The sequence below is a fragment of the Mastacembelus armatus genome, chromosome 12 (genome assembly GCF_900324485.2).
Source record: "Mastacembelus armatus chromosome 12, fMasArm1.2, whole genome shotgun sequence".
In the NCBI taxonomy this organism is placed as follows: Eukaryota; Metazoa; Chordata; class Actinopteri; order Synbranchiformes; family Mastacembelidae; genus Mastacembelus; species Mastacembelus armatus.
In genome coordinates, this window is record NC_046644.1 from 2293217 (window position 1) to 2315666 (window position 22450).

Sequence of the window (22450 nt, forward strand, 5' to 3'; positions counted from 1 at the left end):
TTCTGCAGACAGGTCACTCTCATAATTACTGATGCGATCACGGTGAGATATCGCGTTGAACAACGAGACGACCGGCGCACCCTAGTTCCTGAAACCAAATGCCGTTGTTTTTTCAACGACCGGCAATTTTACAACATCTAAATACCGGAATAACCATCTTACACCTTGGGATCAATCGAAAAGGAACACAGTTTTCGTGGTGTGCGAAATACGAGACCAGTATGTACTCTGTGATGGTATTTTAATTGGGCGCTGACTATCGACGCGTCTCATTCTGCCGGTGTCTAGAATGTTAGTTACGTTAGTAAGTTACGTTAGTTACGTTGAAATCACTGGCTAGCTGGGTTAATTGATCACGAGCACTTCCCGGCGATAGGCTCCCTCTCGTCTCCGGTGTGTTCTTGGTGAAAAGTGGATTTGTACGGTAACTGGCTGGCGGCCGTCTGTGCTTCGGTAGCCGGTGGACACGTGACGTGGTAATCACGGTAGATGTGGCTCTAGGCGCTCTCTGGTCGAGGTTTAACGCTGGATACTGACGGATACTCATGATGCAGCGGCAAGGCTCGCTGATGCCCTCCTTGCTTGGCGATGTATTTTGCCAGTGCCGATCGGCCGAAACCCACCCAGGGGTCGACCCCGGCGGGGGAGTCGGGCGAGCAGAGGGCCCTTCATCTGTTTCTCCAATCAAACCAGTCACTGTACAGCCCTTGGCCGCTGACTGGACCTCGGACCACGGCCACGCGGCGCATCCATGCGACATATGTGGAGGACCAGAGCAGGAGCACAGACTGAAAGTGCTGTTCCAGGTCCTGGATGTGAACGGTGATGGAGGCATTTGTGTCAACGACCTGACTATTGGTCTAAAGAAACTCGGGGTACATCGCACCGAACATGAGCTCATGGTAAGTGCGCATCAGCGTTTTAATTATTGCATTCTCCTTGTTGGCGCTGACAAATGATCTGAAACTTGAAATGCATTCAGCATTTGAAGATAACAAAGAGCATTATTGTGTAAACTAAAACAAGGGTGAAGTGACAGCTGTTAGGTAGAAAGAGAATTTGACTAAAGACCACAGGTAATGTGCCAAAACAAGTGTTGAACACCACTGAGGTTACTGTACTGCACTGTACTTCACGCAGAATGTCACATCTAAAAAATAAACCAAACGATAACCAAATTTAGCTGGCTTTTAATTTGATTTAAAAATCTTCAACACACTGCTGTTTTTTTCCAGCCTTCTTTAGGCCGTCCCCAGTATGTTTAAACAAATGAAGCAGGCACAGTACCTGAAAGACAAGCAAACCAACAGGTGTTGTGCAGTTCCCTTTCCATATGATGTGGTCTATAATGTAAACCAGTTGAATCCTGATTTGTATTCTGTTTGCTGTGAGACTCCTTGTAAACACATAGGCACTCACTCTGCTATTTGACTTTGTAAAGAACACATCTCTCAACATCACCAATTTAGGAATTACAGAAAATAAAGTAGCCATTACTGCCATGTATTCAGGACCAATTCATACTTTCAGTACATTCAGACTTTATTTTGCAACAGGATTTCAGATGAAATGCATGGGATGGTGCATTTTTGATTTTATAGGCATCATTTGGCAGTTGCTGCTTTGAAGAAATCATACAGAAAACCAGTCACTGTAGGCCTACCAAAATTTACCTCCACCCTGCACATTGGACTATCAGATAGCCATTCAGCCTACCAGATTTTTCGAGCCCGGAGCATATTTGCAATTTGACTTTTCTCACTATACTGTACAATAACTGCAGTGAGTATACACAAGGTACATCTGCTTGTTTATACTTGTACGGTTCCTTTAACTAGTAAATAATCTTCAGTTGATGTAAAAGCCTGCACATCAAGTGAAAACATGGAGTTGGTGCCAGTTTTAGCATGTGAAAAAACGGGGCATTTTACACAGTGTATTTAACAGTGGCTGATGTTAGAGCAAAATGGCCAGACCTGTTCAAGATACGAAGAAAATCAGAGGTACTGCTCTAAGCCGTAGCTGAGAGCAGGTCTTGTGACTGGCTCTGTTCGTCTGTAGTCTGAAGTCCATGTTCATGAATATCCCTCAGAATTCCCTCAGGAATCTAGCAAGTTCCAACTATGTCCAAATACAGTACCAAACAGACAACCTCATGTTAAGGCCAGAGGCTCCTGCATCACTGTTGTTTTGCTTTACAATGGATTATATTCTCATACCATATTGTTTTTGTCTGACCCAGGTGTTTTACTATTGGTTCAGTTACAGTTCAGTTGAAAGACTATCATGAAAATAGACAATATGAAAATGTAACACTGCTTTAAGACACCATATTTTATATGCAAACTGCATATTGGTAATGTGGGTTAAATGACCCTTTAAATGAATTTGTGGGGGAAAAATGATGATGAAGGAGATGCAGATGTTTGGATTTCTTGAGGCAGGGCTCTGACTGACTTTAACTCCCACCCTTAATTCAGATATTTTGTTCAATTGTACTGTTTTTGAGTTTTTACACATTAATGCACAGGCTGATCTCTTCAAACCAGTAGATGATGAATGGATGGATGTTTTCTTCAAACATTTGTGGTGGCATTTGCCCTTCTCTCAGCACCGTGTCCTTGAGCACGTCCCTAAACACAGTGTTAATTTCAGTACCTGATTTAGACTTCATTTTCATATTAGTCTTTTGATTAAAAAAAATGTGTATTACCTTTAGTCAAAATATAGTCAAATGTACTAATTGGACACTTCAAAAGTATGTTTTCATGTTTCCTCGATTCCTCTCTTCTTGCTTTTTTTTCTTTTATTCTTATGTGGGCAGGACTAAGACACAAGGAAAACACAGTGAGGGGAGACATGAAAGCAATTTAAGGAACTGAGGGGTCCCCAAAGTACCAATGCCTGTGCTTTGCCAAGCAGCTAGTGATTTAGGAGCTTGATCTCCTTGTATTTGCACTAAAATCTTGTTCATTGGGTTTGGAAGTAGAAGCTTCATTATTGGATAACATCAGTACAGGTATAGTTAATTAGTGAGCATCTAGATTTAAATGTGTGACTGCTAACATGGAATATACTGAGAATACCGTAAATAGGATGTCTTGGGTGTGTATCTAGATTGTCGCTTGCAGGCAGGATTATGGTGGCACCATGTGCTTCTCTATAAATGATGGAAATCCAGGATAGGGAGCACTATTGACCCTGCATTATGCCAGCAGTGGAGGTAGGCAGCTCATTCAAGAAAAAAATGAATAAGAAAAAACATCAAAAATTTTGTTGAAGAGACTCAGCAAGAACAGCTGATCTGATCATATGACCCCAGCCTGAGTAGCTTCCCCCTCATTGCCTGTACAGGATAGGTGGCAGCAGTCAGTCACCAAGCAGTCAGCCAGCAAGCAGTTAGCACTGGAGCAAACGCACCAGCAACTGATGCCAGACATGCTGAGAGGACTGTTTACCAGTTCGTACATGTTCGTGGTCTTTGGGAACACTGTGTGAGTGAATAATGTGTCTTTCGTCTGCTTTGTCCTATGAGTTTTTGTGGGAGGAGTCACGGGCCCACACATTTAATTTAAGAGCCCTGATTACCAGAGTAAGTAATGTAGTAGTGTGTAGTCATTTACTGATCTAAGCAGCTACAGTCTGTTGGTGATGCCATATTGCAGTATTCTGAACAGTAACTGTGTACCTCTTAAAGCAGAAAGACATAGGAACTGTATAGCTAAAATACACCATTTATTGCAAGTCATATCATCATTGCGAAATTGAAAAATGCTATCGCACATCCCAGATTTTCCTCATTTCAGGCAGGCACAGTAAGAGGTTAGTTCAAAAAGATATGAGGCATTTCTCTATGAAAATGACCCCTCGAACCTCCTTTGTTCTATTCACTGGTAATCTGTTGCTGACTCACTGCCATTAGTCAATAGGGCTGCACAATATAACAGAGCTCTAGAGTGTGACTAATTTAGTTGCAAGTGTGACCAAAAGTCTGTTGTGACTAAATAGTTTTCTTGGTTGCCCTGGTACATCTAACATTTTGTAGGTCTGTATGTGTATGATTGTGGCAGTCCCCTCCAGTCAAGGTCAGGGAAAAGCAAAAATTAGTAGGAGTGGACCTGGCTGCTACTCAACAACATCCTGTTTAACCTGGGTTAATAGGGTTAGAGACGGTTAGAGATGCTGTCTTAAAGCATGGTTCGCACAGTTCCCATGGCTGAGGAATGCCAAATTTATGCCAATTCTCTCTATATATTCTGCAAAGAATGCAGCCAGCCATTGCTCACAAAACTGCTGTGGTGTCGGTGCATCGATGTTCTGCACTGAGATACTAAAAAAACAGCATGTCAAAGAAGAACATCTTATATTGTGATAAATGTGTGGACACCATACCTCCCCTTCATGCGGCATTTCAGCACCAGGTAGCACCAAACCACGGCAGTGGTAGAGATTGTTATTAGATATTTTGTTTTAAAATAAATTAGGACAAGCATTTATCTGCTCCATTACTCTTCTTTACATACTTGCATAACAGTGGGAAATGACGAAAAATGTAACCCATTAAATGCATAATTGTGATGCAGAAGGTGCTGTGAAAAAATGTTATGCTGATGCAACTGAATAACAATGTTAGACTCATTAGTGCAGAAATTAGTCTGGAGCCCTGATATATTGTTTCAGCATTGTCACTGAGATGTGCGCATGTGCAATAGCCATATCACAGGTTGTACAATCTCAAGTTGACATATTATGGCCTGAAACAGCCTTCACATGCAGACACACATGAAAACAGATACAGGAGATCCTTCATCATCTGCCATCAGGCCTTAGACAATGACAGATGACAGCTGACCACTGACTACTCTCACTACTGACTTACTAATTAACTACAAGACTACCTGTTATTATGTATTAAATTGTTTAATTGTATTTTTTATAAAGTTAACTTCATTTTAATGTATTTAACTTGATGTAATATATTAATATACTGTCAACATGGTTAGAATTGATAAGCCTCTGTGTAAATATGCAGAATATTTTTTTTACCGAATTTCTTTTAAGGTACTAAAGGGTCTAGTGTGACTCACCCATATCTGAAGAAAATTTAAGTCCTTTGGCTGCTTAACCCTGGTTTTTGCTCTTTCTGTGTTCTAGCTCTTCACTGTAGAAACCCCTGTTTCAGAGCTGATAAGTCTCTGGTTACATATGTACAAACTGAGCTAGATATTTGTGAACCAGTGGGCTTGGAGCTGAGAGCCACAGACAGTGTAGGGAAGTCACAACAGTCTTGAGGGATGGACTAGAATGTCCAAATCGTCAGGCTTGCAGTGAAAACCATTGCAGTATTTGGGAGTAGGGACTTCTTGCAGGTTGTAGGTTGGAAATACTGTAATTAGTGGAGCTCTTGTATAATCAGTGCAGCTGGTATTAGTGTTTGCAGCACAGTCAGTAAAACAGTCCTGCACACAGCAGTTTGAAGTAAAGAGGGTGTTATACAAAGATGGAACTTCTTTGCTGTGTCATACTGTAGTTTTCCTAGCGTCAGGACAGTACATGTCGAGAATTAAAATGCTGTTGCTTGGTAAGATGGGGCTGCCTGCTGATAATGAGGGAGGAGGGAGCCATCACTCAGAAGATTTTATTGTTGCAGGGGACATGGGTTACAGGGGAAACCCTGCGCCCCTCCCCCTCCTCTTGTGCGACCTACAATTGAAGGCATAAATTAATGTCCACACTGCTAACCTGTCCTCCACTGACAGAGGGGCTTGTTCTTGGCTCGACAGTCAGACATGCCAGTATGGGCTGCAGTGATTGGTCGGCCTCAGCTGCAGTGAGGGTGCAGGTTTCTGAAGGTTCTCTTTGCTGCATTTCTCTGGCTGTCGATACTGAAGCCAGCTAACTGGCAAAGTCTGTCTGTCTGCTGCTGCTGCTGCCGCCGCCATCATTTCATCACTCGTAACATGAGAGATTTACAACGTGATATTTTAGCTTTGATAAATGGAGAACTAATCATGCCTCAGAAGTTATATGGCAAGAGTTAGCTAGGAGCATTTCTATTTATCACTGTTGTGTTGGATGCCTGTGGTTCTGAGCCTGGACATCTTTCAACTGAGAAAAAGATCTAAAAAAGAAGCAATAAGAAGATGAGAGCTGGAGCAGCGAGGGCGAAGTAAGTGGAAAAGATCTCTCTGCATTGTCATCATTTGACCTTTCTGCACTTGTTCTGCTCATTCAACTCCTTTCCTTGAGTTGACAGACAGTTAAGTTGTGTGTTTTTTGGGGGATTTTTTTGAGTATATGGGAGCCACCCTGACACAGTAAGCCCCAGTTTGAGGATGCTGCAGGACATGCTGAGTTTCCTGTGCCAGACTCTTTTTGGCAGCACACAGTGTAAGCCTGCTGAAGCCCGGATGCCAGGGGAGAAAGAAACTGAGGCTACTGGGAACTGCAGAAAACTGCAAGCTGACCTCCAAGAACAGACTTCATATTCCATGGACAGTAAAGAAATCAGTAGGAATAATGTTACTCCAAAGAAGACTACTGTATTAATTATGGTGGCACCACCTACAGATCTTCAACAGGTAGGGTAAGCAGGTGGCTGTATTCTCGTCTCACTTATAAGAATGCAGTATACCAATACCTCATATCCAGGTCTGTATAACCTGTGGGGAAAGATGATTCATGACTTTACAAAGAGTATTCTGACCTAAAAAATAAGTTAGTTCAAGATTCTTTTATTAGCTTCCCAGAGTGTTCAAGCACATCTCACATGTAGGTAGAGAGATCTACTGCAGTCAACGCATTAAGTAACCTTCTAACAGTTCAACCAGATGAAACTCGAGTACTTGTTACTTTATTACATTGTTACCACTGTGAATATGATAGCCTGTTGACATTAGCATCTAGTTTTTCAAGGTAGGTGCTAATGTTGACATTAGCATTTAGGTTGTAATACCACAAGTACAGCCTCATACAGCTCTAGCATGGCTATTGACTCACTTAACTGTTTACTCAGTATTGGTTCACTGACTTTTCCAGGAGCACACCTAGGGCAAGCCATTTTAACATCAAAATGTTGACAGGATTCACATTTAAAATAACTTATATCTCATATGGTAGGCTTTGTGGTAAAATAACTTTACAACTGGTCCCGACTGTAATTAAAGATATCTGTAATGTATTTACAACTAGTCCCGACTGTAATTACAGATATCTGTAATGTATTTACAACTGGTCCCAACTGTAATTAAAGATATCTGTAATGTATTTTCGACTGGTCCCGACTGTAATTACAGATATCTGTAATGTATTTACAACTGTTCCCGACTGTAATTAAAGATATCTGTAATGTATTTACGACTAGTCCCGACTGTAATTAAAGATATCTGTAATGTATTTACGACTAGTCCCGACTGTAATTGCAGATATCTGTAATGTATTTACGACTAGTCCCGACTGTAATTACAGATATCTGTAATGTATTTACGACTGGTCCCGACTGTAATTACAGATATCTGTAATGTATTTACGACTGGTCCCGACTGTAATTAAGGTTATCTGTATTTACGACTGGTCCCGACTGTAATTACAGATATCTGTAATGTATTTACGACAGGTCCCGACTGTAATTACAGATATCTGTAATGTATTTACGACTGGTCCCGACTGTAATTAAAGATATCTGTAATGTATTTACGACTGGTCTCGACTGTAATTAAAGATATCTGTAATGTATTTGCGACTAGTCCCGACTGTAATTACAGATATCTGTATTTACGATTGGTCCCGACTGTAATTAACGATATCTGTATTTACGACTGGTCCCGACTGTAATTAAAGATATCTGTAATGTATTTACGACAGGTCCCGACTGTAATTACAGATATCTGTAATGTATTTACGACTGGTCCCGACTGTAATTAAAGATATCTGTAATGTATTTACGACTGGTCCCGACTGTAATTAAAGATATCTGTAATGTATTTACGACTAGTCCCGACAGTTAGACAGTAGAGTAAGAATTTGACTTATGATTGTGTAGTGTCGAGTTTCTGTCTTTATTAGTATAGTGTTTACTAGACATGCTTTCTCAAATTTGGACTGAAATGCTCCCAATAAATTATATATATATATATATATATTTATGTTCTTGGAATTTGCTAGAGCCACTCTCCCAGCTCTAAGTGTTACAATTACCACATGGACTACTGTTGCCTTCACCTTCCACATCTTTTCTAGTTCTTCTTTCAGAGCCCTTCTATTTCTGGAGTTTCTCATGTTCCTTCTCTCTGATGTTGCTATCACTTGGGATTGATAGATCTAGTATGTACTAGTACTAGTATGTCCAGTCTTTCAATCCAGCTTTGTCCAGCCACTGGTAGGATTTTTCGATATCAGCCACTTCTTCTATCTGCTGGTGGTAGGTAACATGCAGGGGTTTGTCCTTCCATGGTGGTTCTTGCTCTTCTTTTTGCATCTCCTTGGGTTTCTGTTGCCTGAGATATTCACTAAGCAGATCCTCATTTGGGACTATCTTCATAGTACTCATAGATCTTACCTGTTTCATCCTGGATAGTAGCTCTGAGGCTCACTAGTCCTTGGCCTCCTTCCTTCCTCTTAATGTACAATGTCAGGATGCTGGATTTGGGGTGAAACCCTCTATGCACTCTGAAAAGCTTCCTTAGCTTGATGCCAGTGGCCTCTACCTCCTCCTTTGGTCAGGTTATTATACCAGTGGGGTATGTGACTGGCAGGGTGTATGTGTTGATAGCCCAGACCTTGTTCTTTCCATTCAGCTGACCTCTCAGGACTTGTTGCTGCTCTCCTTGGGGCCTCTACATGATTCCCATTTCCCAGTGAGTCAATGTCTTGTTCACTCCTCGCACAAAGCTTGATGTGATTTTGCTGAGGGGGGTTCAGGCCTACAAAACAGCAACAGGGACAGTGCATTTCTTTGATAGATACCACACTTGATAGTGACTTGTGTGATTGTCCTGAAGTTGGCCTCTAGGTTTGTTTTCCACATTCTTACTGAGTTCTTAATGAAGGCTCTTAGAGTTCTGTTGATGTACAGTTTCAAGCATTCCAGGATCCATGTGTGCAGCATTGAGTCATAGGCTTTCTTGTGGTGGTGCACAGGTTAGTTTGTCTGGTCTTGCAGTTTCAGGTAACTGCTTTATCAATCAGTAGCTGGTGCTTAGCTCCTCTGGTGTTCCTAGCAATCCTTTCTGGGCCCTGCTCATGTATTGATGTGCCTGCTCTTATCTTCTATGATGCCTTATGATGCCTGACAGGAGCTTCAATGTTGTGCAGAGGCAGGTTATTGGGTGGTAGTTGGGTGGGACTGCTCCCCTTCAGGATTAGAACTGTCCTGCCTTGAGTTAACCATTTAGGGTGGGTCCCATCTTCTAGCAGCTGGTTCATTTGTGCATAATGGCAGCTGTCATTTGTGATTGTAGAATGTTTTTGTCCCCGTGAGATCACCTGCCCAGTCTGACACACACACTGACGACATGTCACAGTTCATTTTATTTTATTTTATTCATTGTGTTGGCAATCTTTAGTCTTTTTTTTTTTTGCTGGTAGTAAGCTTTCTTTGCTTCTTCCACCCAGCGTCTCAGTCTTGTCTGCCAGTGTTCTCTTCTTCCTATCTTCATGCTGCTGGTCTCAGGGGGAAGAGAGCTCTCTTCTGCTACCTTCTACCTAAATAGTTGAGCACACTAACTGACTGATTAGTCCCAGCGACAATCATACACCCACTCTCTCAGAGACACCAGCACATGCACCTGATGCAGCCACCTCAAGCTAACTCATCACAACTCCCTATCCTACAGACAGCTTCATTCAACAGTGATATTTTGGCATCACTTTCATATAGTGGCAGGAATTGGTAATGCATCATTCATCTTTATGTACAGTCTGTGCTCAAAACCCAAACATATTCATTCCAATATAAATCAGAGAAAAGTAACAGATTTATACATTGAAGAAACCGGAACCACAGAATGTTTCATATTCATTTGTGTATATATGTATATATTTGTATATATATTTTATATATATATATATATATTTTTTGGACCTTAGAGATCAAAATACAGGATAAAAGTAAGATCTTAAAACATGCAGGGATTTTGTTGTTTTTTTAGTGGAAGAGTTTGTTAAAAGTCATGTGCCATTAGTCCAGTGGTATACATGGTTGATTTTCTTTTCTACACTTTGTTGGTTTTATCCCTTCATTAGCAAAGCAAATAATTTGCAAAGTAATGCTCAGATTCATCCTGGGCAAAACAAATATGTAGGTCTTCTCTTTCCCCTGCACAACCAGGTGTTCCTGTCCTTGGCTTGCTTATTTTCTGTAGGTAAACACGTTTATTCCTTGTAGATGTCCTTCCAGTTGGCTTAGCAAGCTGAACTGGCAGAAAGAGCCCTGGATTCCCAAAGATGACTAACAACTTGATAGATGTGATGGGTGTAAAGTGGCAAGTATGCTGCAGTCTGAGTCAACAGTGCACAGATGGTAGGAGACGGTGAAAGGTGTTGTTGCTTGTCACAATACACTCCCAGTAAAGAAATATGGTTGTGTTTGAGTGGTGAATTAGCTAAGACATGTTGTTCACATTTTTATGAGCTGCTACATGTTTCTACAGCTGCCCCTGTATTCTTCTCATACGTTTTTTAAACACTGGACACATCCCTCAAATGTTTCTCCCATCTCTTCTTTCCTTACAGAAAATAGTGAAAGCAGGAGATAAAGATCTGGATGGACAGTTAGACTTTGAAGAATTTGTTCATTATTTGCGCGACCATGAGAAAAAGCTCAGGCTGGTCTTCAAGAGTTTGGACAAGAAGAACGATGGTAATGAATCTTTTTACAACTAATGGCTTACTTTCAAGTCTGCTGTGGGGTATTGACAACAGAGCTGACCAACTTTATGTCTATAACTTTAGAGAGGTAAAAAAACAACCTTGTCTTCTTATAGTCTTATAATCTTATAGTTCCCATAAATCAATAAAGTTTGGTAAATTCCCAACTCTTTTAAATTTTGTGCTCCCATAGACCGACTATCAATTAGTACTTGCTAGGGAAACATCAGGGTTATTTTGTCAGATAGTCCTCCAGAAGACACAGGGGGCATTATGCCACTGGCTCCACATTCTGTCTTGTGCACTCTGCGACTAGTCCACTGAATAATTCTATCAAATAATCCATTTATGTGGTGCAGGCCGGATCGATTCTCAAGAAATTATGCAGTCTCTGCGTGACCTGGGAGTGAACATCACTGAGGAACAGGCTGAGAAGATTCTCAAAAGGTGAGGTAACACTACGATCCACAGTCTCTGATACACTTATTGGATTCACAAATGTGTCAGTCTATGTGAATTTGTGTACCTGTGATGGCTCCTTCCATTTATCATTTGATAACATGTCACGTTTGTATGGATGTGATTGAGTAGAGTTATTGTAGGAGCAAAAATATACCTGCAAACAAACAACAGGCAACAGTTGGGTAACAGTTGGACCAGTTCTTGTAATATCTCCTATAAACCTAAAGTCTTATTTAGCACCTCTTTACATAAATGTATGCCACTGAACAGTCTCAAAAAGTGTTTAAGAAGCTTTTAAGAAATGTAAGGTTTTTGATGAGCTTAGTTTTGTCTTCTCTGTGCAGAGCAAAAGATGCCAACAAAAATAAAAATAAGCTACAAGTAGAAGTATTTTTACTTCAAACTAACATCTTAATGTCTGCTCTGTCTTAATGTCTGGCTCATGTTCTTATGTCTCAGTGTGATCCTTGTTTAGTTTCTCTAACCTCCTACCTGTCTGTCTGTCTCTTCCCCCTTCTGGCTGGTCTCAGAATAAGGAGGGGTCATATCTGGGCCCCTATTTTGTAGTAAGTAGTAGCTTCTATAGTCTGCTTGCTCAGCCAGTGCCGCACTAACCACCATCCAATTAAAAGTTACTACCATTTTCTCTTTGCTTCCAAAGGAAAATATCACATTGGCCAAACAAATGATGATGTGATAATATGGTGACTGTTGTAGCACAATGTGCTCAAGGAAAGCATTGTGTTATAATACAACGAACAAGGAAGCCATGGGACCAAATGTCACTTGTGTTGAGAAATAACTGTGCATGTGAGCAGACAGTCTGTTCTTTTTGCTGTGTAAAACGGTCAAACCAGTCTGCATTTGCTGTGTTGTTTCCATCCTTAGTATGGATAAAAATGGCACAATGACGATTGACTGGAATGAGTGGCGGGATTACCACCTCCTGCATCCAGCAGACAACATTCCTGAGATTATCCTCTACTGGAAACACTCCACGGTAAACATTATTTTTAAAATATCAACTATGAAGTGAAATACAACTAAGGAAAGTGAAATGTGAAATGAAAAAGCTAGTATCCATCCATCCATCCATCTTCTATACCCGCTTTTTCCTGAAAGCCAGGGTCACGGGGATCTGCTGGAGCCTATCCCAGCTCTCTCTCGGGTGGAAGGCAGGGGTACACCCTGGACAGGACACCAGTCCATCACAGGGCCACATATAGACACACAAAGACAGACAACCTCACACACACTCCTACGGGCAATTTTAGAGTCACCAATCAACCTGACATGCATGTTTTTGGACTGTGGGAGGACACCGGAGTACCCGGAGTAAACCCACGCAAGCACAGGGAGAACATGCAAACTCCACACAGAAAGGCCGGGATGCGAACCCACGACCTTCTTGCTGTGAGGCAACAGTGCTAACCAAAAAGCTAGTATCTAAACCAGAAAATAAAGATTTTAGATAAAGAAGCAATTTTTGATGAAAAAAGAAAAGCCAGTTTTACAATAATGTGTTCATGATATTCAGTGTGTGTAGACACATGCAGCACTTTTCTTTCATATTTCTCACTAAGAATTCATGTAGATGTCTGTACTTTTTAACTGGTTTCCTGTACTCAGAAATGCAGCAACACCAGGCTGAAATCCTTTTCCTCCACAGATCTTGGATGTGGGGGAGAGTCTGATGGTGCCTGATGAGTTCACAGCAGAAGAGAAGAAAACAGGAATGTGGTGGCGACACTTAGTTGCTGGAGGAGGAGCTGGAGCCGTGTCTCGAACCTGCACTGCACCATTGGACAGACTTAAAGTACTCATGCAGGTAAAAGACAACCCATAACTCATGAAAGAGGAAGCATTTCGGTAGATAACTCTCCGAGGCGCATTTTTCATTACAGAGAAAACAGAACAAAGAGAAGTGATTTAATAAGCACTATATGAATACATGCTCACTATTTGTCCTGCCCAGGTTCATGCCTCTAAGAGCAACAGCATGCGTATTGCTGGGGGCTTTGTTCAGATGATTCGAGAGGGTGGGGTGAGGTCACTGTGGCGAGGTAACGGCATCAATGTCATCAAAATTGCCCCTGAGTCTGCTATTAAGTTCATGGCCTATGAACAGGTATGCAAGTATACATCTTTGGCTCAAAGATGTTGTTGTATTTGGTGTTGTTGCTTAACAAAAAAATGTCCTGTGTGTCAGATTAAGCGAGTAATCGGAAGTAACCAAGAGACGCTGGGTATCACAGAGAGACTGGTGGCTGGCTCTCTGGCTGGAGCAATTGCCCAGAGCAGCATCTACCCCATGGAGGTGAGAGACCTATGAACACTGACCAGAAGAAACCAGTTTTCAAGCAGAACCTTGCTTAAGAAACTACTCTCAATGGTTATAAAGGATAAATGAATTTTATAAATGCTGTGTAGCAACTCATCACTCACTATGCTTTTGTGCAGAAATGTCCAGGTGGATTGTTTTGTTCTGTGACTGACTGCCCATTTTAACTTTTAGCCTTGAACATCATGTGAAACTGTACTGTGACCTCTTATCTGGGGGAAAACAGACCTTCACACGCAGACTCACAGACCTTCAATTGTGCACAGTGTGAGCAAGTCATTTATGTAAATGAGGTTCATAACAAGCTACTTGTTTTAATATAAAAGATAATGCACAGCTTATGTATGCTAAACTGTGCTTGTTCAAGGATGAAAGCTTTTCTGCCAATCATGGACTAGAAGTGGAGGTTACTGATATCTATCAGAAGACCTGACCACATTTCTTGTCCTCTCAGGTCCTGAAGACACGATTGGCCCTGGGAAAGACGGGTCAGTACTCAGGGATCTTGGATTGTGCCAGACATATCTTCCAGAAGGAGGGTGTGGCTGCTTTTTACAAAGGTTACATCCCAAACATGCTGGGCATCATCCCCTACGCTGGTATTGACCTGGCTGTCTATGAGGTGTGTAAGTGTGTTGATGGATAACTTCTCCATCTAATTTTTTTTTTCAGCTCAGTCTCACTCCTTTCCTCTTCTCTCCTCTGTCAGACTCTGAAGAATTCGTGGCTGCAACGCTTCGCCACAGACAGTGCAGATCCAGGAGTCTTTGTGCTCTTGGCTTGTGGCACTACTTCAAGCACATGTGGCCAACTGGCCAGCTACCCACTTGCCCTGATCAGGACTCGAATGCAGGCACAAGGTCAGTCACTGCAGAGCTCTGCTGCACTGCTCAGCAGTTGGCTAGAAGGACATGAAGGAATTATTTGAGTCTCAGTAACACCTCAGTGGATTGATTATCCATTAATTAGCCACTTATTACAATGATTAGGCCTCATGCAACATTTTGTTTTTCTCATCCTAAATCTCTTTTTGCAGACAGCTTGTTAGTAGGTGTTTCATGTCAAGGTCAGCAAATCTTTGTACCTGTACATATGTGCCAAACTAATTTTTTTTTTTTTTTTTTTTTTCCCCCAACCTGAAGAAACTGGTTGGAAGGGTTGGTTTTCCAGGAGGTGTACATTTATATGATTTAATCCATCCATCCATTTAAACTCCTCCACCTGAGGCAGGATCTCTTCCGGGGCCTGGAGATGGAAAGCCACCATTTTCCGGTTGGCCTCGGACTTGGACGTGCTGATTCTCATCCCAGCCGCTTCACACTCGGTTGCCAACTGCCCCAATGCACGCTGGAGGTCAGGACAACATCATCTGCAAAAAGCAGAGATGAGATCCTGTGGTCCCCAAACTGGACTCCCTCTGGCTCCTGGCTGCGCCTAGAAATTCTGTCCATAAAAATAATGAACAGAACCGGTGACAAAGGGCAGCTCTGCCGGAGTCCAACATACACTGGGAACAGGTCTGACTTACTGCCGGCAATGCGAACCAAGCTCCTGCTCTGTTTGTACAGAGACCAGATAGCCCTTAGCAAAGGGCCCCGGACCCCATACTCCTGGAGTACCTCCCACAGGATGTTGCGAGGGACCCGGCCGAATGCCTTCTCCAAGTCCACAAAGCACATGTGAACTTGTTGGGAAAACTCCCATGAACCCTCGAGCACCCTCGAGAGAGTAAAGAGCTGGTCCAGTGTTCCACGACCAGGATGAAAAACCGCATTGTTCCTCCTCTCCAGCACCCTGGCATAGACCTTCCCAGGGAGGCTGAGGAGTGTGATATCTCTGTAGTTGGAACACACCCACCGGTCCCCCTTCTTAAAAAGAGGGACCACCACCCAGGTCTGCCAATCCAGGGGTACTGTCCTCGATTGCCACGTGATGTTGTACAGGCGTGTCAGCCATGACAGCCCAACAACATCCAGAGACTTGAGGTACTCGGGGCTGATCTCATCCACCCCCAGTGCTTTGCCACCGAGGAGCTGCCGAACTACTCGAGATCCTCGAAGTATTCCTTCCACTGTCCGACAGTATCCCCAGTCCACTTCAGCAGCTCCCCACCTCCACTGTAAACAGTGTTAGCAGAGCACTGCTTCTCTCTCCTGAGGCGCTGGACGGTTTGCCAGAATCTCTTTGGGGCCGAAGTCCTTCTCCATGGCCTCACCGAACTCCTCCCATACCCGTGTTTTTGCCTCTGTTACCGCCTGGGCTGCAGCATGCTTGGTTCTGCAGTACCCGTCAGCTGCCTCAGGAGTCCCACAAACCAACCAGGCTTGGTAGGATTCCTTCTTCAGCTTGATGGCATCCCTTACCTCCAGTGTCCGCCACGACAGGCACCTGAGACCTTACGGCCACAGATCCTAGCCGCTGCGTCGACAATGGAGGTGGAAAAAATAGTCCAATCGGACTCAATGTCCCCAGCCTCCCTCGGGATCTGGTTGAAGCTCTCTCGGAGGTGGGAGTTAAAGACCTCTCTGACAGAGGATTCGGCCAAACATTCCCAAAAGACCCTCACAGTACGTTTGGGCCTGCCAAGTCTGCCCCGAATCCTCCTCCGCCAGCGGATCCAACTCACCACCAGGTGGTGATCAGTTGACAGCTCTGCCCCTCTCTTCACCTGAGTGTCCAAGACATACGTCCGAAGGTCAGATGACATGACTATAAAGTTGATCATCGACCTCTGGTGCTTGAACATGGTGTCCATTATGGACAAACTGTGACTAGCACAGAAGTCCAACAACAGAACACCACTCGGGTTCAGATTGGGGAGGCCGTTCCTCCCCATCACGCCCCTCCGGGTTTCACTGTCGCTGCCCACGTGAGCATTGAAGTCCCCCAACAGAATGATGGAGTCCCCAGCAGGAGCACCTTTCAGCACCCCCCAAAAAGGCCGGGTACTCTGCACTGCTGTTCAGCCCATTGGCCAAAACAACAGTTGTTCCCGACCCGAAGGCACAGGGAAACAACCCTTTCATTCAGGGAGGAAAACTCCAACGCGTGGCGGCTGAGCTGGGGAGCTATGAGCAAGTCCACACCAGCTTGCCGCCACTTGCCTCAAGCAACTCCTGAGTAGAAGAGAGTCCAGCCCCTCTCAAGGAGTTGGGTTCCAGAGCCCAGGCTGTGCGTGGAGGCGAGCCCGACTATCTCTAGTCGGTACTACTCAACCTCCCGAACAAGCTCAGGCTCCGTCCACCCCAGTGAGGTGACATTCCATGTGCCTAGAGCTAGTTTCAGCATCCAGGGATCGGGTCGTCGAGGTCCCTGCCTTCGACCACTCCCCGATCCACATAGCACCGGCCCCTTATGGATCCTCCTGTGGGTGGTGGGCCCACAGAAGGGCGGCCCCACATCACTCTTTCGGGCTTTGCCCGGCTGGAGCCCCAGCCACCAGGCGCTCGCCAACAGGCCCCAACCCCAGGCCTGGCTCCATGGGCCTTGCTGTTCTCTTCATAAGGGGTGTTTGAACCGCTCTTGGTCTGGTCCATCACCTAGGACCTGTTTGCCCTGGGAGACCCTGCCAGGGGCATATAGCCCCTGACAACATAGCTCCTAGGATTATTCGGGCACTTAACAACCCCCTCCACCACAGTAAGGTGGTGATTCAGGGAGGGCACATTTATACGATTTGATCATGTCCCTAAATTGTTCTGCTTCCTTTGTGGCCAGTACCATTTGTACTTCATTTATTTCTAAGCGAAATTCTAACAAGAAAACTGAATGCCATACTTTTTGTCTTCAGCTAAGGCTCCAGGGCTCTGATGCCTCTGTTCATTCTGTGGTACCAGGTTGTTCTCTCTCACAGCTTTTGTGATAGTGCTGTTATCAATTTCCTTTGCTCTGATGACTACCACCTGCTAAATCGGCAGGGATAATCAACTCATTAGTCCCAGCTGTGCCACGCATCCACACATACATGTACCTGACATTACCACCCACTACCACCTGCCTCCCATTTCCCATCCCACAGAAGGCCCTGCCTACCCAACCAGGCTGCACCATCAACATAAAGAAAGTTGAACCATCACAACAGAGACAGCAGTGGTTGTAAGAACACAATGAAGTTGGTGTGAGAAAGGACCTCTATAGTTTTACTGTGAAGTGGTTTTACTGTGACTTAAAAACCAGATTAGATCTCTCTAAAGGGAGAGAAGGCAACAAGCAAGGAGCTGTGTGTTCAGGTAGTTTTTGACGAGCTTGTCCTTCCTGTCTTTCTCAGCCACCCTGGAAGGAGGCCCTCAGATGAACATGACAAGCTTGTTCAGACACATCATTAGGACAGAGGGGGCCATGGGACTCTACCGAGGCCTGGCACCCAACTTCATGAAGGTTATTCCATCAGTCAGCATCAGCTACGTTGTATATGAGTACCTCAAGATTACCCTGGGTGTACAATCAAAGTGAGGGAAGGAGGCGGACAGAAAAATCCAGAGGCCAAAGGTTTTTTTTTTTTCGCTTTTCTTTATCTTGAATATTGATTGTACTGGGACCTAAAAAACATGCAGCTGAAATTCTACACATATAAATTAAATGATCAGATTGAAGGATTTAAAGAATAAGCATAAGACATGATGAAGACAAATGAAAATGAATGAGAACTTCAACAAGTTTACATTGAAGAGAACATGTTTACTGATGTGCCAGTAAAATGTACCTGCTTGTTCTGGGTAGTGATGGTGTTGTGGCAGGGGCAGTCCTGCTGATCTGTGTGAAAGAAGAATATTTATCTTGAAGGGCTTTGCTAAGGCAAAGCATTGCCCATGTCTCCCTACGGGAAGCCTGGGACAGTACTAAACATCAAAAGTGCACTGACTGCACAGTGGGGAATATAACCTGTGCAGGTATGTAAAGTCCCTTTGTGCATGTAATACACTGCTTTATGTTGATTTGGATGGTTGGCAAATCAAGGTGATCTGTGGTCAAAAGAACATACAGTTAAATTAGTAAAAACTTATTCAGCAGCAGAAACGTTCTCAGTTCAAGAGCTTTTCCATACCTAAAATCACATTTACATTTACACTATGGATTGAAATGTACTTTTAGTGCCATCATTTATCCTTATTTCCATTACCTTGCTTAAAGACACAATTTAAAAACATAAACTTTGTCTAAAAACATTCATTCTTCCAAGGGGAAGAATACTGTAATCTCAGTCAGCCCTGTGTTCTAGTCCTACCTTTTTATTATCCTCACTCTGGTAAGGACCTAGGGATAGCACCATAGTCATTATCTTGTTTATTTCATCCAATACGTTTGTGCTGTCATTGCAGCTAATGGGTTAGTTTTGAGGAGCACATAAAACGATATTAATTTGGTTGTTTCATTACAAAATCACATTAATTTGAAATGCATTTTCTAATACAGTCTAAGCTGTAACGGGTCAGACAATGTGCACTTTGATAGTCCTCAATGGAAATATGTAAGGCAATAGCACTGTTCTAATTGTATTGCGTTAAGCAGTAATGACTGTTGAATTTCTCTGATCAGTTGCCATTTAAATTTCCTTTTCTTTCCGAAAATTCTCGTCTTCACCAAAATTGTGAACACATGCAGGAAACATTTCTCCTGGTGAAGTATAGTTTGTTTACTTATTCTTTCATATTTGTGTAAAACTACTGATTTGTCTTATTTTAGTTCAACTGTATGGTTATGTTTTTTTCTTTCAAAGGTTATGTTGTCTTGCTTTAAAGCAGGGCCTGTGGCCGCTTTGAAGGTAGACTGGTGCATCATTAAGCTTTTTTTTTTTTTTGACTGATGGCAATGAAAGACATGTTGACTGAAGGTACTTTGACCCTGGGGCTGCCTATAATGATGACCAGTCATCACTTACACATCAGTACAGGATAAATTATCTGAAGAGCTGCTTGCCTGCTTTTAGATGACAAGGATGCTGACAAATGTCTTGAATGGCTCTTTAAGAAGGGAATGTCTCTAACCAGTTTTACTGTAGTTGTAGCTCGAGCAGGTAAGTTTTCATTTCAGAGTAACTGGTTTTGAAAACTGAAATCTCAGTCATCAGGCCCAGGGAATCCTGCTCTTTGTTTAATAGTGCTAATCTGTGACAGGACTATAGAAGAGCACTCACTCTGGGTTGTCAGAAACTATCAGATCACAAAACCCTATGAGCCGAGACAGGCCTTTCAGTCACTGCCAGTTATACAATTGTAAACAACAAAATTAAGAATCCAAAAACAATTATGTTTTGATAATGTCCTTCCTAAAAAGGTACAACAGTCTTACTGGGATGCAACTCCACTTCTCCCTACTTTAGTGCATCAGTTCTCATATTTCCAACATGTTCATCTTTCAAAGACCTTTCCTTTTCTCGAGACTATTATCAGCCAACAGGAAAAAATGAAATTGTATAATTGTACAATGTGAAAAGTTCTGTTATATTTCAATGAATGCTGTTGAAACTTGAACTTTCAGTAAATATTTCACTGACTTGTTAGCTGAAAACATATCCCATTCTTGTATCATGTAAATAAACAGAACGCTGAAGCAGAGGCAGTGCTCTCAACCCACCGATGCCTGGGTCAAATGGTCACAGACTCCCATGAGTGCCTTATGTCCAAGCCTCTCTTATATAAATGCACCTGAACACTATAAGAAGTGGAGTGTGTGGGAAAATCAGTGCACTTTAATGTACTTTGTTTTAATTTCTGGTTTTGGTCTATTTATTATTATTTTTATTTGCTGTTTTTGTTTTGTTTTGAAAAAAGAGTAGATTCTAAATTTGTGATCTATTAAACATACTGAATAATTCCATGTAAGGTGACTTTTGAGTTTAGAGCCATCTGTTCTCTTGGCGAAAGTGTGTCATGGTTTGTTTTTGAGTTATCCTGATGTGGTTTTCAAATGTAATCCCTCAAAGAGAAAATTAAATAATCATATTAATACATTGTTTAAAAGATATACATGAGCCAACAATTTGTGAAATAATCGAAGAAATTATTAAACCTCAAGTCTTTTCACTATAAAATGCATGGTAGTTTAAATTGTCAACATTGTAACAATGTAACACATAAGTCTGTGCAGCTGGGCTCAAAAGTTCCACAGTTTGAACTTTTGGCACAACCTTGTGCCATGGACACTACATACACAACAATGGCAAGACCTGGACAAAAGCTGTTTTTCATCTAAATGTGAAGACACCTTAAGACCATACAAAACAAAGTAGTGTAATTGAGTTTTAGGTCATCAGCAATCATTGTAGTTATGTGCATTAAACACATAAAAATAGAAGGTAAAAACACTTCTATTTGAGTTTCCAGGTGTAGAATGTGAATAACACACTTTCCTTTGATGTTTGGTAATAAAGGGCCAGTTTTAAATTATTTAACAAATGATTTATTTTACACAATTAATTGGATTTATTTTCTACTTACTTATTTGTTAAGGTATTTATTTACTTAATATTGAACAGTCCAGACAGATGCCTCTAATTTTACTTCAGCAGCAGCTTGTTACAGTCATAAATAAAATGTTGCAGTTGCAAATACTGCTCAGGCAAAAGTGAAGCCCACTGTCGAGAATTCCAACATGTAGACCTGGTAAAGATACTATTTGAATATATCGTATTAAGTAAATGTTGGAAAGTACTGGAGTGAAGGGAAGGACATATATATATATTAAAGGATCAGCTCCCTGGCATACAAACCGATGTGTTGTATAATCTGTGTCAAATGCTGGTGGAAGTGGAGTATCCTATATTGGAGTGTTTGTGAATGCAAGGCAGCTTTTGTCAGCATCATGTCTGCTTTTGAAATCACAGTCTTTGCAGCTGGTTAAAAAGATGATGGCTTTATAGTTGCTCCTTTCAGTACTGATCCTTATTCACATGTTTAGAAGCAAATGTCTTAAGACCATCCCTCTTTCTTCCTATCTGACCCTACACTCTGATAGCAAATATGCATACATTTGTGACAGTGTGGCTTTGTGGCTGCATGTAAATGTTTTCCATATTTTGTACAGTGAAACAAACCATTCTAATGTCTTAATAGTAACCCTTACTGTTTGTTGTACTGGCCAACAGGCAGTGGAACTTGAAATGTAAAGGACCATACAAACTAAAGACTACAATGTATATTGGTAAATTGTGGTTTACAAAATGTATTCATTATATACACTACATAAATATATATTTCTATTTTATTTTATTATGCTGGCTGTGTGATAGAAAAGAATAAGTGAATTGTACAGTAGCTGTCTGTAAATGCATCCACTGAAAGAATGTTTGGCTAAAAATAATATGTATGCTTGGAAGAGATCAGCTGTAAAATAAAGTAGTTCAGCATTAAGCTTGTTGAGTTTAATTTAATTTCAGTCCTGTATATATATTCGGTGGAGGAAATAACTATTCAACATAAGAATTTTTTCATAAAAGATATTTCAGATGCAGTTATTCAGATTAAATTAAGACCACTTTGACATTAACTCAGAAAGGCAACAGAGCAAAAAGTTGTGTGTGTACTGTGTAGATGACCCTTTTTCAGTAGGGCCTTGAATCTTCCTGGGTCAGTCTTTACAAGCTTTAAACACCTGGAGTTTTGCAGTTTACTCCATTGACCTGGGCAGATCCTCTCAAGCTCTATCAGACTGAACAGGAGGAGTCTGTGTAGTGACATCTGCAGGTCTCTCCATAGATGTTCTGTGGCATGAAAGTCTGGGCCCTTATAGACAAAGACTCATCCTGAAACCAGTCCAGTGTTGTCTTGGGTGTTTGATTCAAAT

At 42.1% G+C, this 22450-nt stretch overlaps 1 protein-coding gene across 2 annotated transcripts; it reads left to right on the forward strand.

Annotated features, from left to right (window-relative positions):
• Positions 1-69: 69 nt before the first annotated feature.
• On the forward strand, positions 70-22030 carry slc25a25b (solute carrier family 25 member 25b). 2 transcript variants are annotated; one of them, XM_026297593.2, is made up of 11 exons: positions 4865-6169; positions 6295-6581; positions 10732-10858; positions 11226-11313; positions 12217-12328; positions 12998-13156; positions 13304-13456; positions 13538-13645; positions 14124-14291; positions 14379-14529; positions 17937-22030. In XM_026297593.2, the coding sequence occupies exons 2-11, from the start codon at positions 6336-6338 to the stop codon at positions 18119-18121; spliced, it is 1497 nt and encodes a 498-aa protein (XP_026153378.1). In that variant the 5' UTR covers positions 4865-6169; positions 6295-6335; the 3' UTR covers positions 18122-22030. The 2 variants fall into 2 exon arrangements, with proteins under 2 accessions (XP_026153377.1, XP_026153378.1); XM_026297592.1 differs by lacking the exons at positions 4865-6169; positions 6295-6581 and adding an exon at positions 70-902.
• The last annotated feature ends 420 nt before the right edge of the window (positions 22031-22450 follow it).